At 57.5% G+C, this 27,829-nt stretch overlaps 1 protein-coding gene and 1 long non-coding RNA gene across 3 annotated transcripts; both read right to left on the bottom strand.

The window, feature by feature from the left end:
* Positions 1 to 738: 738 nt before the first annotated feature.
* On the bottom strand, positions 739 to 27,763 carry CACNG3 (calcium voltage-gated channel auxiliary subunit gamma 3). Of its 2 annotated transcripts, XM_039560498.1 has the most exons (6): positions 27,607 to 27,763; positions 27,413 to 27,499; positions 26,098 to 26,291; positions 5,758 to 5,841; positions 3,273 to 3,413; positions 739 to 2,172 (listed from the first exon to the last, which is right to left on the bottom strand). In XM_039560498.1, the coding sequence occupies exons 3-6, from the start codon at positions 26,279 to 26,281 to the stop codon at positions 1,661 to 1,663; spliced, it is 921 nt and encodes a 306-aa protein (XP_039416432.1). In that variant the 5' UTR covers positions 26,282 to 26,291; positions 27,413 to 27,499; positions 27,607 to 27,763; the 3' UTR covers positions 739 to 1,660. The 2 variants fall into 2 exon arrangements, with proteins under 2 accessions (XP_039416432.1, XP_039416431.1); XM_039560497.1 differs by lacking the exons at positions 27,413 to 27,499; positions 27,607 to 27,763 and having other exon boundaries at positions 26,098 to 26,530.
* On the bottom strand, positions 21,588 to 26,088 carry LOC120410803. The gene is made up of 2 exons (XR_005603140.1): positions 25,078 to 26,088; positions 21,588 to 24,805 (listed from the first exon to the last, which is right to left on the bottom strand). It is a non-coding gene; the product is annotated as an uncharacterized LOC120410803 (long non-coding RNA).
* Positions 27,764 to 27,829: the final 66 nt, after the last annotated feature.

Genomic DNA, 27,829 nt, shown 5'->3' with positions numbered 1-27,829 from the left:
TGATGGTGGGGAGGCTCTGGCACAGGTTGCCCAGAGAAGCTGTGGCTGCCCCTGGATCCCTGGAAGTGTCCCAGGCCAGGCTGGATGGGGCTTGGAGCAGCCTGGGATAGTGGAAGGTGTCCCTGCCCATGGCAGGAGGTTGGAATGAGATGAGCTTGAAGGTCCCTTCCAACCCAAAGCATTCTGTGGTTCTGTGAAGAAAGGGCCTGCAGCCCTGTGCTGAGGGACAGGCAGCCCTTGCTGAGGCTGTTTGTGGAGCTCCAGGGAGGATTTCACTCCAGCAGAGCTCCTGTGCCAGGTTTCCCAGTGGCCTGCCCATTATTCCCAGGAAGGATTAGGATGTGCCTTGTGAGCAGCCATGCTCTGACTTTGGGCAGCAGACCCAGGGCAAGGCTGTTCAGACTCACACAATGCACACCAGATGTTCCCCTTCTGCCGAGAGCGGAGTAAACGAGAGTCCCGCTGGCCCCAGATCACCCCCGGGGACCCTGTGGGAATCTGCCACTTCTGTCAGAAGGTTAAATAAGATTTCAATTAAGTGACACATCATCACAAACCAACTGCTTCAAAACTGCCTCTGCTTAGATGAGCTCTGCTCCAGTGGGAGAGTTTAAAGCCAAACCTCCGTCTGCTCACACACTCCCTGGCAGTCCCAGACTGACCTCCCTCCTCCCTGCCGGCCACGGTGCGCAGTTCTCCAGTGCCCACAGCAGGGTCAGTGCGACCTATTCAGCCAAGGAACTTGCCAAACTGGACAATTTTATTGTTTTTCTCATGGATCTCCCAGCCATTAGGGAATCACATCCCATCCGCATGCGGCTGCAGCCGCTCCCGCAGCACCACGGTTGCGCGTTGCCCCCTCGGCTGTGCCCAGTCATCTCTGACTGCGTGTGTATCAACTGTAGGGAAGTAATTCATTTTCTTGCAACATTAGAGGTGAATTAAACGCTGGATACTTGCTACCAGTCACTGGAGTAATTCTGCTCCTGAGTCCTTTCACGGCCTGAATGGAAGGAAGGAAGGAAGGAAGGGAAGAGGGAAGGAAGGGAGGAGGGAAATAAGCCCTTTCGAGACCACAGAAAATTGCAAAAGGATGTTTCTTCCAACCCGACATGACAAAATTAAATTCCAAGCTATTTAATGCATGCACGAAACGCCATAGAGGAACCCAGCCCGAGCACTCCATCCAGCACGACAGGGAAAGGGGTTCGGAACACAAGCATTGCTCCGGCACTAACTCAGTGCTTCCAGCTCCGGACTTCCAGGCGATTCCACTTAAATGTAACTACCGGGTTAAGGGTTCTCACAGATAGGGCTATCGCCAGCATTTCCATGGACACACAGCTACGGGAACACTGCGGTTATGATCACACGAATGATGGAGACCTTGGGAAGCCGCTGTCCCAGGGGGTTGGAGCCTGCTCAGTCCGCAGGGCACCAGGGCCAGGGTCCCAGCGTGGCCCCATCCCCTCCCCGCCGGGGGTCCCGCTCCCACCGCGGGCGCAGTGGCCTGGTCCGGCCAGTGGCATTTCAGGAGTGAAAAACCAGCCCCACGGGTGGGGGCACGGGGAGCCTCTGGGTTTGTCCTTAAAAACGGGGTTTCACAGGTTACACCGTCACGAGGGTGATGCCATGCAGCCTGCCCACGGCCCAGCCCGCCTCAGACCGGCGTGGTTCGTCTGTTGGCCGGGTTGTTGTGCAAAGACTCCTTGAACTCTTTGGGGATGGAGTTATGGACCTGTAAAAAACCGTGGTCCCGCTCCGAGTTGAGCAGCGTCCCCATGGTAACCTTGGAGGGATCCCTGGAGAGGGTGAACATGGAGATGTCGGTGGAGGGGATGGTGCTGAACCCTTTGCTGATGGGCGACATGTCCCGGGAGCGGGGCTCGGTGGAGCGGGAGCTGGACCGCCGGCGGAAGCGGTACCTGTAGGGGGGGAGGCGGGTGAAGGCCGACTTCTTCAGCAGCTCCGAGTGGGACCTGGCGCGGATCTGGCGGTGCTTCTCAATGTACATGTGCACGGCGATCACCCCCACCATCTCGGCGATGATGAAGGACAGTGCTCCGAAGTAGAAGGACCAGCCATAGGAGTAGCTCTTCTTGGAGTCGCTCTGCCCCGGGTCCCCTGCGTTGGCCGAGATGTAGACTATGATCCCGATGATGTTGCTGAGACCTGAAGCGGGGGACAAGCAGAACAGGTGGTCACCTGAGCGGCAGGAGTGGATGGGGGCACATGTCCCCACAGGGCACCAACCCTTCTGCCAGCACACTTGGGCCAAATTCCCTTGCAGACCTCTGCTGATGTCCCAGGATACCCGTATATTCCCTTACACCCAGTATTCCTGCATATTCCCGGATATCAGAAGGAAAGGAGGAACAACCACTATTTTGTCTAGAAAAGGGACATTTCAGGAACTGGTTGTGCTTTGCTTTGCCGAGCAGTGAACACATGAGCCCGGCTGGTGCCATGCAGCAGCAGAGCCAACCCGAGGGGCACAGGGGGATCCCCCCAGCATGAACCCCAGATCGCCATGGCCCTGGGAGCACAGGGAAGCTGGGATGGCTCCGTCTCTTTCCATTTCTGGTGGAGTCCTGAGGCTTTGTTTGGGACAGGGGCAGCCAGCGGGGCTGTGCCGCAGGCTGGGGAGAAGCTGGTGCATTCCCAGATTTACTTATTGAATCGATTATGTTCTCTCTGCTGTTTTCTCATCTGCATCAGCAGCTCCTGCCAGCCAAGGAGGGAGAGTCATTTGTCTTTTTGTGGGGAGAAGAAAAACACAAAATAGAGCAGTTCCTTGAGACAAAGACATTGTCACGCGATAATCAGGGGAAGCATTGGGGAACAGCAGAGAGAAATGAGTAATCCAGCAGGAACGGCCTCTCCAGAGAGCAATTTCCACGTGGGGCTGTGGCAGCCCCTCTGCCTGCTCCTGCTGCTGCAGGCACAGTGCCCACTGACTGTCCAGGATGGAGGGCAAAGCCCCCAATCCCTGTCCCGGTGGGATGGCTGCACTCCAGGAGCCCCTCCTGGGCTGCAACTCCCACACAGGCTCTGCTCGAGGCAGAGCAGGGGGTACACTTGAAGCCCTTGGCACAGTGACCATGGCCAGAGACCCCTGATGGTTTTTCCCTGCAATGGGGATTTTCCCACAGGGATGGAACAGCTCTCAAACCTCAGAATCTCTCTGTGCTGACAGCCTGGGAGGATCCACACCACACCTCCTGCTCCCCTGTGTCCCCCCAGGCTGGAGGAGCCACCTGGGAAGCTCCTACCTGCAGAGACGAAGAAGATGCCAGCGCTGAGGATGACGTTGTGTTTGCTCTTGTAGAACTCGCTGGCGGCCACACACAGGCCCCCGAAGAACAGCAGCCCCACGCTGAGGATGGGGAAGATGCTGGACGCTCTCACCGCACCTGTGGGACAGGGAGAGGGGCAGGATCAGCCCCCAGCACCCCCTGCACCAACACCAGCACCTGGGAAGGATTTGTGCAAGGGCACCCCTTGAGCTGCAAGGATGGATGGGGACACCCAGCACCAGACCCCACCATGAATCCTCTGCTTTTCATGGAATCCTGGAATGGTTTGGGTTGGAAAGGACCTTAAAGTCCAACCAGTGCCACCTCCTGCCATGGGCAGGGTCACCTTCCACTATCCCAGCTTGCTCCAAGCCCCTTCCAACCTGGCCTTGGACACTTCCAGGGATGGGCAGCTACAGCTTCTGTGGGAAACCTGTGCCAGGGCCTCCCCACCCTCACAGAGAGGAATTCCTTCCCAGTATCTCTGCTGTCCCTGAGCCAGCCCTGCAGATCCTGTGATTCCAGCCATAAAAACAGCATAAACCCCAAATTTCTATTTTTTTCCCCCCCTCTCCTAGGTTAGATCAAGGAATTATGTCTTCCAGCCTAGTCACACAGCCAGCACCATCAATTTACCTTCCCATTACCAAACACACCACCCTCAGGTTTTGGCTGGAGTGCCTCTGGAGTCTGGAGTGGCAGAAATCCCACAGATCTCACCAGGCTGGTGAGGAACTGCCAACCACATGGTCAGGAACCTCTCCCATAGGGCCCAAACTATCACAGCTGCTTTGGAAGTAAAAATTTACAAATTAACATACCTCAATTTCAACAAAAAGTAATTTTCCGATGTAGGGGAGGAACATGTTCAAAATTAACAGAATGCCAAGGTCCCAGAACCCAGCTGGGACAATGCTGTGACCCCGGTGCTGGGCTCCATCCCTCAGGATCAGCTCTGGCAACACTGACAGCAGTCACTGACTGGGCACTACACAAAGAAGGGACTTTCCTACACGGATCAGCTTCCAAAATGACAGTAGAGAGTAATGAATGCAGCAGATCACTACCTGCTGCACCAAAAATACACTGTGCCTTGGTTTGGACTCTCATGCCTCGATTAGGGCTGTTATTAAAGCAGAGAAATACAGGAAAGCTCCATTAAAATTCCACTCAGGGGGCTTTAAAATAGTCTTTTTACTTTTAATGTGAGAGGGGGTGGGAGAACTTCAACACTAATCTACTAAAACTGCAAAGCCATTTCATTAAACTCGTTCTCCTCTCTGCTGTGAGCAGAGATGTGGAAATTTGAGAGTCCAGAGCAACAACTGGATGAGCAGCAGCTGGGTCAGCCGGGGGGGTTGGGGTTGAGCACCAGGCAACGGGCACAGGGCCCTTCTCCCGGGATTCCTTCCTGCCCCAGGAGCTCAGAGAGCATCCAGGGCTGCCACTGCCCCCCTGCTGCCGTCTGTTGTTGTTTGGAAACGCAGGGGTTGGGATGAGCCCTCAGCACGCAGGGCCCACAGTCTGGCACATGTGTGGCTCTGCATGTCGGGGGTGTCATTTGTGTCCAGCCTCTGTCACTGGTGCCTGGCACATGCTCACACGTGTGTGCCCAGCACTGAGGGGACAGTGCCCCTTGTCTGCAGGGTCACCCTCACCCAGCCTTGGGGCTGCCCATGCTTTCCCCTGGAAGAGGGGAAATTTAGGTGAGATATACAGAAGGAATTATTCCCTGTGAGGGTGGGGAGGGCCTGGCACAGGGTGCCCACAGAAGCTGTGGCTGCCCCATCCCTGGAAGTGTCCAAGGCCAGGTTGGATGGGGCTTGGAGCAAGCTGGGATAGTGGAAGGTGTCCCTGCCCATGGCAAGGGGTGGCACTGGTTGGGCTTTAAGGTCCCTTCCAACCCAAACCATTCTGGGGTTCTGTGGAAAGCCTGTGGCCCTGCCCCAAAGCTCTGCTGGCCCCTGAGACAGGAGGCCCCACTTTTCCCAGGAAAGCTGCCCGTTCAGTTTCCCTCTGTCTCCCTGTGCTTGGCTGCCACCAGCAGAGCACATGGCAGATGCTCGTTGTGCTCTCCAGGCAAATCCAGCCTGGCTGGAGACTCGGGGAACAGGGACACCAGCACGGACAGGGCATGAACACGTGTCCCTGTGGTGCTGCACCATGGACCTGCAGGGTCCCAGTCCTCCATGGGGGAACACCAACAGACTCAGGCTGTGCAGCAGCTGCTGGGACCAGCTGTGGGGACAGCGAGTGCCAGGCCAACGTGCCATTAACATGTGGCACTGTGACATGGCACGGCCATGCTTGCATGACCCAGAGGGTCCTTGCTGCTGCACAAGGAGCCTGGGGGGCCGTAACCCCTCAGCCTTCTGCTGGGTGAAGCTGGAGGAGAGGAAGGGGGTGCCCTGCAGTGTGTGAGGGGACCCAGGGGATGTGTGCCATGGGGGAGCAGACTCACGGAGGAGATACTCGGCTGTGTCTTGCTCGTAGTCTGCATCCTCAGGGAAGTGGTCGATTTTCTTGCACACTCCTCGGAAGGTTCCTGGGGAGAAACAAGCCAGGAAATGCTCAGAACCCTGTGCTGGCCAGGATGTGCAGCAGCCCAGGGGCCTTCATGTTCTAAATGGGGACACTGAGACACAGTGTGGGACTGCTCTGGAGCAGCAAGGGGCAGGGAGAGGTGGGAGGAACTGCAGTATCTCCCTAGAGGAAGGGCAGCCCCCTCACCATCCTCGCTCTAGAGCATGTGGTCAGGTCATGCTGGCTCTGTCCCCTCTGCCATGGGACCCAGAAGGACCTGTCGCCAGGGACCAGGGCCCCAGACAGGACAAACCAACCCTCAGGGTGTCCTGCATGGTGGCATGCTCCCAGGCTGTGCTTGGGGGAGCTGAGCAGCATGACAGGCATCAATTAAAGCCTGAAGATGAGGCTCCGGAGGAGGCAAGCTGTCATCCAGAGGGAGACACAGCATCCGAGGGAGAATTGCCTGCTCCCGTTGCTTTGGGAACTGTGGGAAAAGGGGTTGCACTGGGCACAGTGAGGACACGAGCTCCACAGCACAGCCCCCAGCCTCCTCCTCTTCCTCCTCCTCTCAGCTTTGGGCTTTCACCCACCTTCTCCCAGTACCCAGAGCCAGCAGACTCTGCCCCACACACCCCAGAGCTGCCCCCCACATGTCCCTTTGCTCTGCAGCCATCAGGCACTGCCAGAGCGGGGCTGCACCAATGGAGCCCTGGGCTGAGCAGGCATGGGCAGAGCAACACGCCCGGCTGCCCAGGGGAGGGGGCGGAAGGGGGACAGCCCCAGCTCCACAGCATCTATTCACACTCTGACATTCATTTTGTCTCCTTTACTCCCTCTGTTCACCAACTGATGCTCGTCGTCATGGCAATGCTGAGCCACCTGGCACACAACTTCAGCCTCCAAACACACACCACAATAAGGCTGCAATCCCAAAAAGCCCCCTCTGACCTCCAAGATGCTCCGCAGGGAGGGAATCCTGCCCCTGGGAACTGCAGCTGGAAATGGCTCCAGCTGGATGAGGCAGCTGCTCGGGGTCCTGGCTGGGGACACAGTCCCCAAAGCAGCTAGGCCACGTGTCACATCCTCAGCCACCAGGTCCCTGTCCCCTGGTGACAGCAGATGCAACTCCATGTGTTCCTCTCCCAGCTTTACAGCTGGGCCTGGGTAAAGGACACTGGGATGGTATCTCAGGGGGACTTGCTCTGGCACCGGCTCAGCCACTTGCTCTGGGCACTTGCAGTCCCTGCCAATGCCTTACCTGGGTGTGCCTTCCCAGCACCCAGCTGTGCCTCCAGAGCTGGGCACAGCCCACGCCACCAGCATGGCTCGTGCTCTATGGACAGGCCGGACGGGCGGCTGCTGCCCCCTCCCAGCCACCGCTGCTGGTGCTGCCAGCAGTCGGGCTCCTCTCCCAGCCGGGAGCATGCCAGGCTGCTGGTTCCAGCACACCCCAACCTGCTCCTGAACCCTTTCCCAGCCCTGGCCATGCCTGTGCCGTGGCTCCGTGCTGGGAACCTGAGTCACAGCCCCGGGTTTGATTCATCTGCGGCCGGGCAAGCGCCAGCACAGGCGGTGCTGCCGCCGGTACCCACTCCCCTCTCGGCTGTCTGGGTGGTGGATCTCAGTAATTTCCTCTCCCTATTAGTATGAATCCCAATTAGCCAACTTGGCTTATTGCCGCACTTCCCTGCCGGAGCCCAGCACAGCCGCAGCAAGCTCTGCGCAGCGCCAGAGGCTGGGCTGGGCACCCTGCTCAGCCGGCCCTGAGCCCCCTCGCCCACCCCAGCACCGGTCAGTAGGGAGGAACCAGTCCTGCCTGTCCCCTCCTTCAGCAGGAGGGGTCAGCGTGAGCAGCCCCAGCTCTGCCACCAGTTGGTGCCATCAGGCAGGTGCCACCTCTCTGCTCACCCTCCGCAGCTGCCGCACGCCCCTGGCCAGGAGGGGAGCACGTCCATCCACCTTCTGCCCCAGCCTCACCCAACTGCAGGTCAGAGTCTCCATGTAATGGTCTCACCTTAATCCAGGGAATCCCCCTCCAGCTGGGAAACCTTCCCGGGCTTTTTGGGTATATCAGCAATGGGACCGTGGGCCGTGTGGTGCCTGCAGGGTGTCTCTGCCCGGCGGCCCCAGGCTCCTGCAGCGAGCCCTGCCTTTGGGTGACACCGGATTTAATTTGGAAGCGACGAAGTCGTACTTCACACTCTGCAGCCGCAGGTTTGTACGGGCATCCCTCCCGTCCCCTCCCCTCCCCGCCCGCAGGGCTGTTTGCATCCCGCGCTCCGCGTGATCCTTCGATCCCTCTCATCCCCGCCAGCTCCGAGCCTCCCCAGCCGCCCGCTGGATGCTGTGAGTGCCCCCGGAGCCCCCCCAGCCCCGGGCGGAGGGCAGGGCTTGTGCTTTCCCTGCTCTGCTCACTCGTGCTCCGCTGTACGCGCGGAGCTCCCGCGCCGCATTTATCGGCACATGCAGAGGCAATTAATTGATTTGATCTCAGGTTGTTTTCCTCTCAGAGCCCTTTTCCCCAGGGAGGGCTAGGGGGACGGGGAGGGGGTTGTGAGGGAAATAACGGTTACAGTGGTGGAAATACAACCAAGAATATCGATCCCAGCCCGACGAGCCAGAAGACTAAAGAGCTCCAGTTCTGGTGTTAAAATCTCATTACTTTTCATCTGGTGGAACAGTTTTCCAGGGACCATTCTGGGTGTTACTGGTGTGTGCAAAGGAAGACTCAGGCTGAGGAGGATGAGCTGAGACCGCTCTTAAATGAGAACAAAATTCCTTTCTCCCCTCCTACTGGCTCAGCCAGGAGTCAAGGTCACATTCCAGTCCTCAGCTCTCTGCTCCTCCCGATAAATCCAAGTGAGTTATCTCCCAAGTTGTGGCTTCCAGTAACGGCCTTCCTAAAGACACTGTGTTACACTGAATCCATCCAAAGGAAGTATAGGTCATTATGGTCTAAGTTCTCTGAAAATTAATATTTTGGAGAACCAGAGGTCGGAGCTGAGCTGGGAAGTGCTGGGGTAGGAAGGAGCCTGCGGCACAATCCCAGAGATGCTCAGGCTCTGCACTCCCTGAGTAACAAGAGCAAGATACCTAAATATCTCTGAGGGATTAAAACTTCAGGGCTCATCTTTTTTTACCTCCCACCCACCTCCCAGATGCTTGGAGAGATGGAAAGAAATTCATCCATATTCCTTCCCTTTCCTAGCTCCAGGCTCTGCAAGGGATCCTGAGGCTCTTTGCACAAGGTCCCTGGTGTGAGATTGCGGAGCTGCGGAGTTTTGGGTCTGTGTTAGCCATGGCCAGGACCCAGTGGCCACCGCACAGGGCTCAGCAGGTGGCACCAAACAGCTCCCGTGCCCCTGCGGAAGGCTGCAGGGGTCCCAGCCACCCCCCAGAACCCTGTTTGCCACCTGCATCATCAAATTTTCAACACAGCCTGGGTTCAAAGACACACAGCAGCTTAGAGGAGCATCAGAGAAGGCTGGTGGGATGGCTACAGGCTCTAGATCCACAGTTTGGAGCAACCCCACTGGAATTGCTGCTGGAGCTGAGGACAAGGGGTGTTCTCCACCAGGGCAGGGAAGCCTTGGGGAGCCAGGTGACCTGTCATCGCCATCCCACCATCTGTGTGACTCCTCAGGCCGTTACTGTCACACGCATCTGTTGGCCCCAAGTCCACTGGAGAGCGGCTGAATGAAGGCAAAATCTGAGAGCCCCCAGCCCTGCTCTGGTGTTGGGATGGGTGCTGGGCTCCTCAACACCTGGCAGTGGGAGGAATCCTCCTCCTCCCCAGGACTGAGTTCTCCCGCAGCACATCCCCGTCGCCCCAGCAGCCCCACACCAGCTTCCCCCGGCGGTACCAGTGTAATCTGGCTCCATCTCCATTTCACACCCTCTCCCCCTCTCTGCGGTGGTGGCTTGTGGCTGAGCAGAGGCACCTACACAGATACGCCTGTTCTGAAGGACATTTTTTCCTGTTTTTATATACAAAAAAAAAAAACCCACCAGTGGAAAAAACCCAAGTCAGATGAAAGGAATGCAGGACCAAGGAGGTGGCAGAGGTGGCTCTGCTGTGCTGGTCGAGCAGAGGCCAGTGCAAGCACACACCTGAACACACATGGCAGGGGGGGAACCGAGCCCCTGTGCACCCCCACGGCTCGGCAGGGTGTGGGGAGCAGGAGATGCCCGTGATGGGCATCCCCACGGGGGACACGGTGGGCACAGCTTGGCACTCACACCACGGGTGGGCTGGGAGCTCCTGCCAGCGCCAGCCCGCGAGGTGCCAGTGATTGGCGCGTGGCACAGGGACTTCACTCCCTCAGCAGTGTTAAAAGGGAAAAAAAAAAGGGAAAAAAAGAATCTACATTTTGACAGTGACTCATCATCTCCCATTCTGGAATCTGTGGGGTTGGTGCAACCTACACAAGGCAGCTCAGAAAAGCAAAACAATTCTGAATAATAGAGAAGGAAAAAAAAGTTTGCAGCTGATGGGTAATTTCCAGCCCTTTGCTCTGAGGGTTTTCTCATTTTTTCTCATTAGAAAAGTAATCAGGTAACACTCTGGAGCTGCTTCCAGGGGCTCCCCCCACGCTCCCCTGAGCTTCCTTCCTCCCTGCATCCTTCCAACCTTCCTCCCTCTGTCCTTCCACACTGCTGGAGCTCATGGCAGGAAAACACCACACTCCTGGGAAGATGCTGGGATGGGGTAGGAAGGTGCAGGGGCTGAGGTGAGTGCAGGGGTCTGGGTGGCCCCTTCTCTGCTGTCCCCTCATGGCAGCTGGCAGACTGCTGTCCCCTCCATGGCACATGGCAATGGGCAGCAGCTGCCGATGCCGGGAGCCCTCGGATGATGCTGGGGAGGAGAGCACTCATCAGCATGTCTTAGGAAATCATTTCATGTTTTATCTTTAACAGTGAATAAACATTGATTTTTACTTTAAAAGGTAATTGACATTCCTATGAGAGCGCAATGAGTGCTGGAGCAGCCGGAATCGGTGTAAATAAGCCATGTGCTAGAAATTAATGAGCTTCACTGACTGAGTTTATCTGTTTAAATTAATACAATTCTGGCAATTATAAAAAAATAATGATCTTTGGTTTGTTTGCTTGCTTGGAGACACTGATGGTAGGAGATGGGGCAGAGTGGGAGGCCTGGGCCCAGCCAAGCATCCCAGTGCCCGAGGTGCCAGGACCTCCCTCTGTGTAGCTGGAGCAGGATCCTGCTCCCCTTGTTTAATGAACATTTTAGATTTACTTGGGTTAACTGATGAGCTTCTGGGAAGGGTTTGCCTTCCAGCCTCCTCTTTGGCTGATGGTAATTGGGGCAGCCAGCTCAGCTCAGATTCCTGGATCCCACAGCTTTTACTAACAGGATGTGGAGAAGGCGGGTCTGTCCTGCAGGCTGGGAGCTCTGTGCTCGTTTGGCAAAGGGGGCTTGGGCTCATCCCCATCCTCCTCCCCTTTCCACCACTCCAAGAACTGGCTAGAGCTGACAGAAGCTCCTGGCCCAACTGTGGTACGAGTGCCTGATCTTTAGGGTCTCTTCCAACCCAAACCATTCCATGATTCCATGATCCCAGCTGCCAGCTGGATAATTAACGGAAGGATCCAGACACACTCATTTGTAGGAGTGAGTTGGAGCCACATGTTTCATGTCCAGAACAGTGGGGACAAAATCTGCCCAATTGGGACCAGAGGGTAAACCAAGAGTCAAGAGTGTAAAACCTGGGATCCTCTGGTTAAACAAGCTGCCAGTAATTCAGACAAAGAGAATCTGTGAGTGTGGGTGCTCCGGTGTCTGCTCCCACCCTGAGCTTGGCAGAGGCCGGATCATCCCCAGGCTGCTTAAGCACCTATTTATACTAAGGAGGAGACAAGCTGCATTATGATGGGGAGCTGGAGGTTTCACTTCACCAATATTAAAATGTCCTCTGAATTTCTAAAAACCTATAAATGACAATTTCATAGCTGTGAAGCGTGGCATCCAGCACAGGGGAGTGCTATTTTCGATTCCGTGTTGACAGCTGAAAGGGAATGGATCACAGAATTAAAAACTAGTTGCTGCTCAAGTCCAAGCAATCACGGCTTGATTATGCTTCTTATGGGCACACAGAGGCGAGTCCAAGGCACCAGCACAGAATCCTGGAGCTTTGAGAGGTCAATTCACAGAGCAGAAAACAATTACAAGCCAAATCACTTAGGAGAACGGATTTAAGCATAAAAGCACAACTGTGTACAGAGAATGATTTAAGTGTTTTGCCTGAAAACTCATCACCATGACGGGAGTTTGCATTGGTTTAGAAACTGCCTGGCTAATAAGTAAACAGCTATAAAAATAAAAACAGGCCCAACAAAGAGAAGAAAGGAGATATTCATAACTCTGAATATAAATCAGCAACTTGGAATTGTAGAGCACTGATAAAGGCTCAAACAAACAGCAGAAAAGCATCAAAACGTCCTTCCCCAGTGCATTGGGATGAGCAGCAGCAGCAGAAAGGAGCAGTGCCACCCCCCGTCACCAAACAACGCAGCAGCGTTAGTCACAGGCCCCAGAAATGTTAAATAACTGATCACAACCACGGCATTTCGCATCCAGCACATTCTCATCCCGGAGCCCAGGGAGAGCGGAAGGAGCCGGCTGAGCAATCACCAGCTGTATGGAATGCTGCTTTGGGAAGGGCGAGGGTGGAGAGGCTGAGAGGCTGCTCTGCCCACCCTGCCTGGAGCAGGGCTGCTGCATCCCCTACGCTGCCCCAGGGGCTTGGGCTGGGACCTGATGGCACAAGCAGGGACTCAGAGCAAGGGGACCAGCCATGGACACAGAGTGACAAGGTCACCGGTCACACTTGCTTTGGTGCAGCCAGCAGCAGACTGGGGCAGGGACAGTGACCAGCACAGACACTGGCAGGTAATGGTCAGCCTGAGGGCCAAAAGGGAGATCCTGGTGTGGTGAGGTACAGCAGCCTGGAAAAACAGTCTTACTCATGGAATCATCACAGAATCCCAGAATGGCCTGGGTTGGAAGTGGCCTTCAAGACCATCCAGCCCCACCCCTGCCATGGGCAGGGACACCTTCCACTATCCCAGCTTGCTACGAGCCCCATCCACCCTGGCCTTGGACACTTCCAGGGATCCAGGGGCAGCCACAGCTTCTCTGGGCACCCTGTGCCATGGCCTCCCCAACCTTAATATTCCCTATTTCAAGGTGAAGCAGCTGCTTAAATTTATGATCAACATTCTGGTCCGTGTTTGAAGGAGGGTGTAACTAAATTTGTCCCATAAAAAGAGGGCTCAGGGGCAGAGGCTCGGGAGGTGCTGGAGGAGCCCGGTGGGCAGTGAGCCCCTCTGTGCCCTCTGCACAGCCTGACCTCAGCCCAGCACTGCAGTTCCAAGGCTGCGAAAAGCAAATCATTCTCCAATGGAGCCCCACAGTGCAGAATATCCAGGCTAAAAATATGTAAATGGCCATGAAAAGCACTGTCAGAGCTTCAGCAAGACGAGCCAGTCGCCAAAAGGCAATTTCGAATTTCCGAGCTCGCTGCACGAGGCATTAAAAAGGTCACTATTTCTGAAATAAGGATCTTTACAAATAAACACATTTGCCGAGTCCTCGGTGAGTCATGCCAGAGCGGAGCACAGAGCATTTCCACCCTAATGCTCCTGACAGGCCGGGAGCAGGGAGATCTTTTCATGTTTACAGTTCATCAATAGTTATTACAGCTGCACAGTCAATCTTTAAAGCCCATTTAGCCTGGGAGGAGGCTCGGCAGGTTGTTTTCCCTGAAAAAGTGATATTAAATTTATTATGTTCTTCCTCTTTTATAGCATGGATTTGAAGGTAAGCATTTGAAGTTCAAATACATGACTGCCATTCCAGCACCTGCCTTTTAAAAAAATATATCTATACTTGTGTCGCATCCTCCTGGTATAAATATTTGAAGTTTTCAGCTGATGTGCTAAAAGGGCCTCGATGCATCACAGCCTATTTATTCCAGGGAATACAGTGGGCATTGTGCTGCTGGTTTGCTGGTGTGGGAGAGAGGTGCTGGCACCCTGGAGCCACAGCTCCCTGCTCCCCTCCCCACTGGTGCCAGGCTCCCCCTGGCCGGGGTGCGGGTCCGGCCCGGCCCCGCAGGTTCCGAGCGCATCCAGCACGGACGGATTTAGCTCCTGCCTGCCGGGAGGCAGCGCCGCCTCCTCACCATCTGCGGGAGGGAAGCAGCCCCGGGGAGCAGCTCCAACGCCCCAGATGGGGAAAGCGATATTCAGGAGTAGCACCATAGTTTCACTCTTAGCTTTTTTTTGGAGAACAAGAAGGGACTCTCCTGCAGACGGAGCATCAGGAGAGAACTTTGCTGGTGAACGAGTGAGTGACACCAGCCTCATCTTCCCCCTCCAAGAAATGAAAGCTGCCCTTTTGAGCTGCCCAGAAACCCAGAGCCATTCCCACAGCACAGCACTCGCCCTGCCCTGTGCGTTTCGGAGCCCCTTGACAGGACTGCACTGGCAGCAGGCTCCCTGCCCGGGCAGGGACAGGGCATGGTGCATCTCGTCCATCACACATCACTTCGGGATTTTACAGCACCAAAAGCCCCCAACACATGGCAGCCAGCTGCTCGAGGCCCCTGAAACACTCCGTGCCTCAGACAGCCCGCGGGACTCATCTGTCTAAGGCTGTGATGTCCCCCCCCACACTGCACCCTCCGGCCCTGGGAGCAGGACCCTGCTCCTGGCTACAAAGCTGCTCCACCCGGGTCAGAGCTGGGCAAACTGCTTCATGGTCTCCCTGAGCCACTTACACCATCACCTTGGCCATTAAACAGCCTCACCTTCCCCAGCTTCCCAAACCTGGCTGAAAGCACAAAATATTTTGCTAGAAAAAATCTGGGCTTTGAAACAACCCCAGGTCCATCTGGCCCTGCCATTCCAAATACCAAACAACACCAGTTCCCCATGGCTCTGCCCTTCCAGGAGCCAATGAGAGCTCTGGTGGCAAGAGGAGAAACACGTGAAAGCCCCTGAGATGGTGAAGCAGAGAGATTCACCATTCACCCAATGTTTTCCATCTTCCTCTTTTGCATTAAATCGCAGAGAGAGCCCATCCTGCTGCTGCTGCAGCCAGGTGCTGCTCTGCTATCCATCTTGAGTACAGCAGGAGTTCCCCCAGCCCCATGGCACTTACCTGGGGCTGCCCCTGTGGTTTTACTCCCCTATTTTCAGCTCTGGCTCATCCCCAGGGTCTGTGGCGTTGCCCTCAGCCCACACCACACATCCATGCAGGGAGGGCTGTGCCTGCAGCAGCCTTTTAATGGCTCTGTCCCAGCTGCATGCAGCCCAGCAGCTCCACCTGCTTATCACTGAGGGCACCTAGCTGCTCTCTGGATGATGCACCGGCAGTTTGAGCTATGAGCTGGAAGGAGAATGGATGGTGAGCAGCCCTGAGGAGAGCTGGAGAGGGACTGTGGACAAGGGCATGGAATGACAGGACAAGGGAGAATGGTTTCCCACTGACAGAGAGGAGGCTTAGATTAGATATATGGAAGAAATTCTTCCTTGTGAGAGTGGGGAGGCCCTGGGACATGTTGCCCACAGAAGCTGTGGCTGCCCCATCCCTGGCAGTGTCCAAGACCAGGCTGGATGGGGCTTGGAGCAAGCTGGCGTAGTGGAAGGTGTCCCTGCCCATGGCAGGGGGTGGAACTGGATGGTCTCGAAGGTCCCTTCCAACCCAAACCATTCCACCGTTCTGCGACTCTGTTATCCCCAATTTACGGACGGGTGGTGGAGCACTGGAGAGACGCAGATCACAAGCATCTGCTCGCTTTGGGCACTCAGCTGGAGCCTCGCAGATCCGGGGATTTCACAGCCCTGGAACAGGCTCTGCGCGGGAGGTGACGCTGCTGTCACAGCCCGGCCTGCGCCGCCAGCGGGGCTGAGCCCCCGCCCGAGGAACAACTCCTGGGGGCTGATGGGGCGTTCCGCTTCTCCTATTTTATGGAAGACTTCTCTTCATCCCGAACGGGAGATCTGTTCAAACTGACATTGCAAGTTATTTCTAAAGAGTGACTGAGCTTGTGTGCCCTGACCAGCACAGAGCCGTCACCGAGACCCTGTATGAGCGGCACAGACGGTGTCACGCACACCACACCGGTGCTGGCTGCACGACGGGCAGCAGCTCCCATGGACCCGATGCCACCACGGCCGTGGCCCTGCACGCTGCAGTGGGCGCAGGGGCCGTTCCGTCCCCGCAGCCCCACACCGCGGTGTCCCTCGGGGCCCCGCCGAGCGCGGCGCCGGCAGACGGGGCTCAGCGGCGGAGGCGGCGGCGCGTCTGTCTCGCACCTCAGCCGTGCTGAGCCGGGACTGGCAGCGCAGCCGCACGGCCCCGGCTGTGGGGATGCACCGGAGCTCAGCCGGCGGCACCGGCCCTGCGGGGACGGGCTGAGCTCCCGGGAGCTGCTGCAGGCTGAGGGCGGGGGGCGGTAGCAGTGGCAATTGGGGCAGGTTGGGGGCGATGTACAGAGTGTATTTAATGTTATTATATGCAATTATTTACAACATGCACACCACCTCCCCCAGCCTCGCTGCCCTCGCAGGGCCACGCTTCCGCTGATGGGAGACAGAAGCAGAAGCCCCGGCTCCTGCTCCTCCCCAGCTGAGAGGTCTCACACCCCGCTGCAGCTTTCCTGCTTCCTATGCAAGGCGCGATCACTCTGATCCTTCTCCAGCTTCTCACACTGGAGAGAAGGCCAAAGACTGATGTACAGAGAACAATTTTATCTTTGGCTGGAGTGTGCTGAGGAGCGACAAGAGATTCTCCCAGAACGGGGAGAAGAAGCCTCGGGGCTGCGAGAGGCTCCCAATCCCCGGAGCAGCCGGGGCGGGCAGGGTGATCAGCCCGTGCCCATCTGGAGGGGTCCCCGCTGCCAGCCCGGTGGGGGCCGGGTGGCACAGCTGCTGTGCCGTGATAAGGCTGCGGGGCTGAGCGAGGCTGCTCAGGCAAATGGAGGATTTGGCAAGGATGCCAGCATCCCGGCAGGAATGACTGTCTCAGCTGGCAGGGACACACAGTCGGGCCGGGGCAGGGGCAGCTGCGGGGAGGTCACAGTCTGCCTCGCCAAGTGACAGTGACCTTTCCCATCCAGGCAGCAGCCCCGGGCCGGCTCGGGCAGGAGGCACCCGGTGCAGCCCCTTGCAGTGCTCCCGTGATGACGTTGTGTGATGCGATCGGGGATGCTGAGGTATCACATAGAGAGCTGCAAGATGTTGGTGTTCAACACCCAGCTGAGCAGCACCGGCCTGGCCTGAAGGGTTCCTATTTCATGTTAGGATGGAACCCAGCCTCTCCAGGGGGATGGAGGTGCCGTCTCTGGGACCAGGGAAGTTCTGCAGGACACGAGCCGCTTGATGACAGTGCCAGCAGCACAAGCCAAGACTGATTTTAATAAGTTAAATCAGGCACATCTCAAAAGGGCCATTGCTTGTTGGTAATCTCTCTAGGGGTGCTCTCCCCTCCCCTCGTGATTCCAGGCACGAACTGATATTAAAGGTATAATTAGAGGACAATTAGCAAATTACCAGTGAAATTGTAACTGTGACCGTTCAAGAGGCATGAACACAAATGTCACCCTCAAACACCACCTTTCGTCACTGCTCACTACTGCCCAAGTCCCGCAGGGTGTATCACCAATACCAACACCCTCGTGGGTGTCCAGCGACCCCCAGAAAGGCTGGGGGGGTCACATGTCCCCCCTCGCTCCCTGTACCCATCCCGGCACTCCTGTGCACCCCAATTCTCCTCCTTCAATACACACCACTTGGCAAACAGCAAACACACAGAGCCCTAGGGAGAGCGACAGGATGGTACAAGGGGCTGACCTGCTCCCCAACCTGCCCAATGGCCTCCCTGCATCCTGGCATTTCCACAGGACTGTATTATTAAACACCACCATTCCCAAGGACCTGACACAGGAGCAGCTCAGCCTCCCTCTGCTGCCCAACAGCACGAGATTTGTCTTTACATTGTGGTGTCAGAAGATAAGAAACAGGCAATATCTGAGAAAATCATCACCCCCTATCACCTGCTCAGCAGCCACAATCCTTCCTCCTGCTTCTCCCTGCCATGACTGTGAAAATCCCTGATCAAGCACAGCTACTCACCAGTGAGTGAGGGATTCCTGCAGTGTTCAGGGGATGAGTGAAGCCCAGCAGTCCTGACACAGCTCAAAAAGGACCAAAAGCCTATTGCAAGAAGACCCTCCACTTCTCCTCTGGGCAAGTGATCATAGAATCTTAGAACCCCCGAATGGTTTGGGTTGGAAGGGACCAAAAGGCACAGGACAGTTCAAAGCATGCAGCATACCCTGGCCTGGACTTTTCATTCTGAAGACACTTCAATACCTGTTGCAGGTAGAAGGCTGGGAAATCACAGCAGTGTGGGATCAGAACATTCCGCAGCCATCCCCGGAGCCCCGGGCTGACCCAGAGCCGGGCCAGGGGCGGTGTTTCCCAAGGGTTGTGTAACAGGTCCCGGTGCGGGATGCAGCCCCTGCTCCTCCCCGGCACAGCCTGCGGAACCTTCCTTCCGCCGCAGAGCTGGCAGCACACACACGCCGAGGGAGAGACACCCGTTGTCACCCCGGCACTGTCATTCTTTATCACTGCAGGTGTCTTCTTAATCAGAGCCCTTATCTGGAGCTGCTGCACTCCCCGAGAGAGCCGCGGCTCCTCACAGCCCGCGTGGCACTGCGCAGAGCAAGCGGCTCCCCACTCCTCACCCCGAGTAAAGCTACCCAAAACCTCTGGAGCCGAGCCCACCAGCCAAAGCAAACCCACCTGGGACCCCTCAGGAGGGACGTGAACACCTCCCTCCTCTCCCCACCGAGCACTAACCCAAAATGCATCCACTAGCTTCAGGGGATCTCCTTCCGAGGGTGACTTGAAAGACTGAAGTGGGTTGTAGGTGTTGCAGCCCAGCTTCAGCCCCTCTGGAAAGGGAGTGGAGCAGCGGGCAGCGGGCAGGACCCCTCCCCACGTCCTCCCCATCTCCCGGCGGGCACTTTGCGGGGACTCAGGACACGGGTGGGCGCCTTTCCCCTCGAATGCCTTGGACTGACCCAGCCCCGGCACCCGCCAGCACTGCTGCGTTGAATGACAGTGGATCCCCGGCAGCTGCCTCCTGCCAGCGCCGTGAATCAGCCAGCGGCACTTGTCAGCAGGTGAGGCAGGGAAGAACCGCCCTGCCAAGTGGGACCCCTCGGGCAGCAACTGAACAACCCCTCCACACTTTCGGATTAGTGCATTTATATAATTTTAAGAGCATTTTTGATTTTCCCGAAAAAGGAGGTTAATGTCTATTTATGAAGTGCACGCTGCGTTCATTAAAAATCCATGGTGAAACCCATGTGAACAGGAACCACGGAGATGCGAGAAGCCCTGAGCAAGATTAACGCTCGGCTGCCTCACCTCATCCCGAACAGCAGAGCATGACAGGTCTCCACACCTGGTCTGTCCCCTGTGCAGAGCACAGCGTGCCCAGCAGGGCTGTGCCAGTGAGGATGGGAGGGCATCACCCTGTGGGCCAGCGGGGAGGGTGCTGGGGGACTTTCCCAGAGCCGTGTGAGGTGAGCACCGCTGAACTCACCTGGCTTCACGTTATGAAGGGCAAGACTCACGCTGAGAGAAGGGATTCACCAAAGGCCACGCAGCTCTTGGCAGTGGAGCTGGGCATCGCTCCCTGGCTGCTCCAGCAAACGTCATCCTGGCACCTCCTGGCCAGTCCCCACCTCGCTGGGAACGGGAGGATCTGGCATCCAACCAGATGGGGCATCCTCCCCAAACCACAGCTACCCGCAGCCACCAGCACTGGGGCTCGCAGCCTTCGTTAGCCATCCCTAATTATTTACAGCCGGCATGGAGCCAGTGACCTTGCACGGGAAAAAAACCACTTGAGCCTCATTCAAATTCAGCCTTCCACCTCTATTACACGGGAACAGCTCCGGAGATGACAGGCTCTGCACCACGCCTATGCAGCAGTAAAATGCCTGTTTCTGAGCTGTTCACAGCATACATTTTACTCATCACGTGCTGCTCGCAGGCAGTGAGGGAACCGACTCTTTAACCCACCCCACAAGTCAGGATTTTTGCCCAGGAAACACTGCAGCATCCCAGGAGGGTGAATTTTGCACCCTCTGCTCAAAGCAGAGCTGGTGGCAGTGAGCTGAGGTGCAGCTCCTCCCCGGACACTCTTCAAACAGCCGTGGAGCTGGAGGCACGGCTGCTCGGAGCCACGGTGCCAGCTGGCAGTGGCACGAGACCCTCTGTGTCCAGAAGGATTCTTATGACTCGTGGCTTTTGGCCATGTGCCACAAGAACATGGGTCTGGAGCAGCCTGAGGGTCCAGCCAGCCTCATTTCCATCTCCATTAGAGGACAGTAATTCATGTTTATGCAATACATCCTCCACCAAGGCGAGGCTCAGGGATTCCCTAAATCCAAGCTTGTGCCTGGGTGTTGTATGTGACCCCTTGCAGAGCCCCGTGTCCAGGGCAGGTGTTCAGCGCTGTGTGACGGCAGTGCCAGGGGCTGGGCTGTCCCTGCTCCAGGCTGTTCTGATGGGAAGACTCTCTGGGTGTCAAAGTGCAGCCATCACGTAGTCTCAAACAGGCAAGTGTCCCTCTCCACCTTCATCCATCACCTCACCTTAGGTGCCTCCACCACACCACATCCTCCATTTCCATCACACACGAAAACTCGATGCCTCCCAGCCCTCAGATAACAAAGAGCGAACAACCTCTTTCCACCACCTCCCCAAACCTGCCTTGCTGCACCAGCCCCACCTCCCCCTGCATCCCCTCCAGCCCACACCGACAGTCCCCACCTGTGCACCCCTGCCCCACAGCCGCCATCCCTGGGCACTCCTCACGGGCACCCTCAGGCAGAGCCATGGCCGGTGGCATTGTGGGGAGCCATGCCAGGGGTGCTGGGCCTCTGGGCAGGGTGGTCAGTGTGGTCAGAGTGGCTGTGGAGGGCAACCTGGCAGCCCTACCACACCATCACCAGCACTGGCACTGAGCTGGACCGGGCGCTGCTGAGAAGTGGCACGTTGGGGTGGTGATGAGAATCTATCACAGACACTGACCAGACAGAGGAACAGGATGAGCAGCTCCTTAAATACCTGCCTATAATGAGTAGCGAGAAAAAGTGCTCCATCATGGGTGATTGCAATCTCAGGGACATTTGCTTGGCGCTTTTAAAAATTAAAGATAATAACTTTCTAACAGAAACAATCTTGCTGTCACCTTGGGGAAATTCTCTGCTTGGCCTCACTCAGAGGGCTGAGAGGAGCTGGAGGCGGGGGAAGAGCTGGTGCCTGGCCAGGGCAGCCGCTTCCAGCCCAGTTTAATGACTTCTCTGCAACCCAGCTCAGCTCAGCGGAGCCAAAACCAGCCATGGACAAAACCAACAGGGGAAAACGGAAGTTCAGGATCAAGGGCAGGTGCTTTCCTGCACCTCACACCCCTGCCAGGCCTACTGGAAAGGGCAATGGAAAATGGAATTAAAAAATTAAAAATCAGGGACTTTGATGTGGAAAGTAGCAGGCCACACACGTGGCTGATGGGAGAAGCTGATGGGATCAGTTAAAATAAACCCGCAACTGAAAGGTCAAGGCAAAACAAGGAGGAATTCTTTCATTGTGTTGGAAGGAGCTTTCCTGAAGGTGTAAACCAGCACTGGATCATGACGGTGTAACTGTCAGTCACGGAGCAGAAGTGACACATGCTTATTTATTCATCAGATACTTCTGTTCTGTACTTGGAGACAAATAGGCTCCTGTACTCTGGCAGGAGCTGGGGGGATGCTATACAGCAACTGCAAAGTGTAAACATGGAATCAGGAGGACTAGAGAACTTCCTCCCAGGAGCATTCAGAGAATAAGCTGAGAAGGCTTCTGAAGATCTAAAATGGATTTTAATAAACCTTGGCATTCTGTTGAATTTCTAGAAGACAGAAGAAGCTGGTTTAATGCCAGGAGTGATGTGATGGGCAATGGCAGGAGCTGTGTCCCCAGCACCGCCTGTGGGTTAGCAGAGGTGGGAACGGGGGAGGAGGCAAATGTCAAACAGCCTCGTGGAACATAGACTTACCAAAATTCATAATTTTTTCTTGATATAGTTACAAATTCAGTTGATAAAGGAAGTCACTAACATAATACATTTAAGAGTTCCACAGGGTATTTGATTTAGCTCTCCTGAAAAAGTTAAAGACCTGTATTATGCAGAATCAACAGCGCTTTATTAAGGGGACTGGGAGCTCACAGAGACAGTCCCTGTCATCCAAGGGATGTTCCTGCACAGGATCTGCTGTTACTAGGACAGTGCTGAGCTATGACAACATCTTTATTTGAGAGTATTGAATAAAACATGAAATAATTGGGAGTAAAACAGGGCAATGGCAGAGAAAAGACTGATGGGAGTATTGATGAATGAGGAAGGTGGGTCAGGCAAATTTGGGCAGCTCGGTACCTTGGGCTCATTCAGTGATGGCCATCTCTGTACAGCCAACTCCAAGGATTAAGAGCGAGGAACCAGGAGAGCAAGTTCCAGTTTGGGGGCAGGAGATACTGCTCAGTCCCACCAGATGGGCTGGGGGCCCTGCCACCCTGGGGACTCCCTGTGAGGGGCTCAGTGACCTCAGTGTACAACCAGACTCACAGCAGGCAGAACAAAGAGCCTGCGTGGCTACGGGAGACCCAGGTACCAAAGATTATTGATTATGTTCAAAGGGAGTTTGAGGAGCTCATGAGCTCTCCAATGGAACCACCAGCCCAGGGACACAGCTGATCACCCTCAAGTGCAGCCTCCAGGAGTGACCATCCATCCACCACTGAGCCATGCAGGAGCTGCAGGTCAGGTGTAGAAAGTACTGGGCAGCGTCCTGGGCGCTATGGGGTCAGCTGATGGTACCTGAAATATTATGTTTAAATCCAGACAGGATCATCCCAAAAGACCAGCCCTGAGAGGTCTCCAGGTTCAGCAGGGAGGAACTGCTGGCTGGAAAAGGCTGTGCTGGAGCTGCTGTGGGGGACACTGGAGGGGCCAGAACGGGCCCAAGGGGGACAGCTCAGCCAAAGGAAAGCTCTGGGACAGAAGATATCTGTGTCCCCTGCAAAACACCCCACGTCCCACCCCAGAGGAATGCAGGATGCCGAACATCCTCTGTGAGGGAGGCAGGCAGAGCAATGCTTGGCCTCCTCCAGAAATGACAGAGCACTTTATTCTGATGAGAGGAATGAAGGAGGAAAGGAAAAGTACTACATCGCCTTAAAATATGGTATTTTGAGCAGCCTTGGCCAAATCCTCCTGCTCCTTCTGCCTGTTTCAGATCCGCATGATGCCATGGAGCTAGTCCCAATCTACACCACGCAGCAGGGAGGACACAGAGCCTCCCTGCATTTAATGATGCTGCATTTAATGATGCTGAATTTAATTAAGTTTGATGAAAACCAAAGTTCTGTTAGTTTCTTAAAAACACCACCAGCCTAAGCAGCTATTTCTCAACTTCAGCTCTCTCCCCAAAGTGCCGTGTGCTTCCCTCCCTTCTGTACCAACACAGCAGGCATGGAGGAAAGCAAGTGACACTGAAACAGCCACGGGGGACATGCACCGACCAGTGCAGCTCACACCTCAGCTGGACACACGAGGGGACACCTGCCAAGCGTTCACATACTGTAAAAGCAAAAATCAGGATCCAAACGCTGCGATTCCAAGCAGACTATCCCTCAGTCTGGAAACACCTGCCTGGGCTCCAGATATTGAGTCAACTGCTAATTTGTGTTTCCCAGTGTGGGCGTCTCTCCATGGGTCTGCGGCGGCTCCATTCAGGATTTATCCGCTCTCGCCGATGGGCTTGTGACGCTCACGTGGTGCGTGGCTCCCACGCAGGCGCTGCGCCGGGACCGCCAGGGATGCTCGGAGCCGGCGCTCACGTCGGGCAGCTTCGTGCTGAGCCACGCGCGCCCGGCCGCCGGAGCCACGGGGGCTCCACGCGCAATTCCTCCCTCGATACCCGCGTTCAGCCCCCGCTGGCGGCGGGAAGTTCAGGGCTGAGGCGGTTCCCAGCGGGCAGGGAGCTCTGCTCGGTGCTAAAAGCGTCTTGTGCACCGCAGGAGAACCGGCCCCTGCGGCACACCGTGCTCGGTCCCGGCACCGGGGATGAAGCCTCTGTCCCTGTTTCAAGCCCGATACAGTGAGCGCACAGAAATCAGGAGGCAGCAAGGCCCTGCAGCAGGAATCACCCAGGACCTGCTGCCTGTAACAGGTACAGGGTTCGGCCCCCAGCGCTCCCCCGGCCGGGGGGGTCCCCAGCCCCCGCCCCAGCACTGTCCTTCCCCCGCACCGACGTGTGAGCCCTGCGCAGCTCCGCTGGGGGAAGTTTTCCCTTCCCAGCATCGCACGGGTTAACAGCCTGCGAGGCGCCTTTCTCCTGCAGAATCCAGGAGGGTGGTAAGCAGCCCCAGCACGTCCCCCCAGCACCATCGCAGCCCCATATGCTTCCCCCGAGCACAGGCTGGGACCCTCCCTATCCCTGACGGGGTGCTGCAGCCCCCGCAGCCCCACTGCCACCCGCACCCACACGCAGGGGATGGCGGAGGCCGTGCCCCGCATGAGGCCTCGATGGTGCTGCAGGTACGGCCGCGCAGCCCCGCACGGCTCCCACTCCCACTCCCACTCCCACTCCAGCAGCACTCAGAACACCAGCTCGGGGTGGGATGTGGAACAGGCAGTGCTGAGCCCACGGTGAGCCCATGCCCTGCTGCTCCTAGCCCCGTGCCCAGGCTCAGGGTGGTGGGCTGTGATCCAGCTCTGAGCTCTGCCATGGCACTGCCAAGCCCTTTCCCGAGGGAGCTGTGCCCAGGGCAGTGGGGCCTCTCTGGCTCCTTCCAAAGCAGTGATCGATCACAGTGAGGGAAACATAAAACATTGGCTGGAAAAAAAAAAAAATACAGGTAGCAAACCGAAGAATTTTGGAAATTACTCATGCCTCCAGTGATCCCATCTTTCACATCCCTGGCTCCTGCCTCCTTGGCTCCCTCAGCCCAAGAGGGGAGACAGACTATCTCAAATTATTTATTATGGAATTAGAGCATGATCCAAACCCTCCTTGAATCAATAAGAAAGCTCTGACTGACTTCACTGGGTTTAGGACCAAGCACCAGGAACAGACAGGGTATTTCTGCATCTGTGGCCGTGACTCACCGAGAACTTTCCAACGTGGAGGAGCAGCTCAGCGCCGTGGCTCGCCTGCCCCCACCATTGGAGGGGTCGCTCCTGGACTGGGGCAGTCAGACACCCCCAGGGCCCCACAGGACAGTGGGGCAGGTTCACCTGAGCACACAGGACACCCACTGCTGCCACTAATTGTAAAAGTTAGGGCCCAGGGTAATGCCATCGGCCATTTTTTGCTGCGCAGGTACCAGCACCTGGCTCTGTTAAAGCTCATCTTTAACCACAGCCTGTGGGTGCTCCGAGACACCTCACCCAGCAGCTCTGGGGCAAAACTGCCCCAAATTGTGGCCTGTGCTGCAGGAGGGCGGCAGCTGCTGGGGCCTCGCCAGACAGGCACTGCTGCGGGAGGGAAGCAATGGGGCGAAGCGGCGAGGCCGGGCAGGCAAGAGGTCGGCCGTGGGGCAGCCGTGGTGGGGCAGCCCCGCTGTGGGACCGCCCAGCCGTGGGGACGGAGGGACGAGCTGCGGTGGGGCAGCAGCAGCCCACCTTGCCCCGCTGTGCTGCTCAGAGGGAAAGGGCTGGCGCTGGTGCTGGGGCTCGGTGATGAAAACGCCGGGTGCGGTGGGTTTCCCCCTGGTGACAGGGACGCGGTGCCGCCGGAGCCTTGGAGAGGGGCAGCAGCCGCGGGCCTCTCACTCACACGTTCCTGATCAGGAGAGGGACCTGTGGCCCCTCAGCCCGGAGCTCCCCGGGAGGACACAGCGCGTCTGCCGCCGCCAGCGCTGGTCCCCAGCACGGGGGGACCCCGCAGACCCGCTCCCCCGGCCCCCACGCCCCGCGTGGAGCAGCCCCCGTGAGGTTTCACCTCGGTGCCACCGCGAGTGCCCGAGGAGGGGTGCGGAAGGCGGCAGCGGGGAGCGGCGGGGCCGCCGGGCCGGGGGACGCTCGGATGGTGGGGGGATGCGCCGCTCGCCAGGGGCCCGGATCTGGGGTGGGGGGTCCCGCGATGCAACCCTTCCCCCGAAGTTTTGGGGCCGCGGGGGTCGGTACCTTCCAGGCAGCACGTCCTCCAGAGCCCCGAGTGGGTCATCACCTCCTCGTTCTTGCGGCTCGTGTCGTTGTCGCTCATGGACTTAGTCCTGCACACGCCGCGCGAGTAGAGCCAGTAGTCAGTGCCCACGGCGATGGTCATCAGGCTGAAGGCTGCGAAGGCTCCCACCGTGGTGACGAGCATCTGGACGCCTCTGTCACACATCCTCATGCTGCTTCATCCTCCGGCGGCGGCTCGCAGGGGAAGGGCCGGCGCCGCCGCCCGCCGCCCGCCGCCTCATGCCCCCGCGGCCGGCGGAGAGCCGAGCCCCCGCGGCGGCGCGGAGCGGGGCGGCCCGGCCCCGGGGAGCCCGGCAGGCATGGCCCGAGCGCAGCCCGCGGAGCGCAGCAGCCCAGCCCGGCGGAGCGGCTCCGCCGTGCGCTCCCGCCGCCTCTCCCGGCGCCTCCCCCGCGCCGCCCGGCCAAGGCAGCGGCGGGGGGCGGCGGAGGCGGGGGCAGCGGGGGGCGGGACCCACGGGGGGCTGCGCCGCCGGGACACCGCCCCCCGCCCGCTCCGACCGGCCGGCGGCGGGGACAGCGGACCGGCACCGGCACCGGGGGGACGGGGACCAGGACGGGAAACCCACCCCGGGGTGCCGGGACTGGGCGGAGACCGTGACCGTGACTGCCCCGGGAACCCCACCCCAGGACGCTGGGATCGGGGACTGACCCGGCAGATCGGGAGAGGGACCCTACAAGAATACCTGGACTGGGCGGGGGGACCCCACCACTGGGTGCCGGGACTGAGCGGGGACCGACACCGTGACCGTGACTGCCCCAGGGACCACACCCCGGGATTCTGGGACCGGACCGGGACTGTCTTGGGACCTGGACCGGGTGGAAGTCCCCTCGAAGTGCCAGTACCGCCCCAGGGACAGTCACCCACCCGCACCAGCCTCCCGGCACGGGGCCGCTCGATTCCCTGATTCCCCCCACCTTAGTCCGCCCGGACCCTGAGCTGCTGCACCAGTACCGGTGGGGCAAGGGGCTGGGGGCCACGCACCCACACAGCGGACCCCAGAGAGGGCACAGCACCTGCCCACGCTGATACGGAGCTGTCCCTGCCCCGGCTACACCGGTGTTTATCCCCTGCCCAAGAGCTGGTTCAGCCTGAACGCCCCTTGTAAATGCAAGCCACTCCTGAACCATTCCCAGCAGTTAACCCCCCTGCCTTCTCCCTCTCCGCTGTCTCCTCATCTCCCTGAAACATCCCTCACCCGGTTGGATGAGCCCATGACTCACGCAACCTTTCCAACAAGCCCTAGAATACACTTACCTCTGGAATTGACGGTCCTGTAAGGGCCACGGGTGAGACAGGAAAGCGAATGATTTATACGACGGCGTGTACTTCCCCAGCCCTCATCTGTATGCACTCACATGGAAATACTAGTTATTTACTCCAAAAAGGCAAACAGAAAATTATGAAAGTACTGAGAAATTAAGAATGCGAAAATTAAGTAGCTCCTCAACCTGAAATCACCGTCTGTGCTGCTCCCCAGGCAGGGCACGCTGATTGCTGCCCCGCCGCGCTCCCTCCCCAGCTTCCCGCTGGCTCCTGGCTGTGGATCACCCTGGTTCATTCCCTGCTTCCCCACGGGCCCTGTGCCTGGTTCCCAGCTCAGGCTGGAGGCGGTGCAGCTCTGCCCAGGCTCTCTGGGCGCACAGCACCAGCTCCTGCTTCCCAGCATTTCCA

Source organism: Corvus cornix, chromosome 14 (assembly GCF_000738735.6).
Source record: "Corvus cornix cornix isolate S_Up_H32 chromosome 14, ASM73873v5, whole genome shotgun sequence".
Taxonomy (NCBI): domain Eukaryota; kingdom Metazoa; phylum Chordata; class Aves; order Passeriformes; family Corvidae; genus Corvus; species Corvus cornix.
Note: the sequence above shows the minus strand (reverse complement) of the source record. Positions and strands in the feature narration are given on the sequence as shown.

Bases quoted from the DNA above. Each gene is read 5' to 3' on its own strand.
- CACNG3 (XM_039560497.1), bottom strand. From the start codon at position 26,308: ATGAGGATGTGTGACAGAGGCGTCCAGATGCTCGTCACCACGGTGGGA. The intron at 5,842-26,097 runs GTACCGACCCCC...GTTTCTCCCCAG, and splicing joins GAGGACGTGCTGCCTGGAAG to GAACCTTCCGAGGAGTGTGC. The intron at 3,414-5,757 runs GTGAGTCTGCTC...CCTGTCCCACAG, and splicing joins CACAGCCGAGTATCTCCTCC to GTGCGGTGAGAGCGTCCAGC.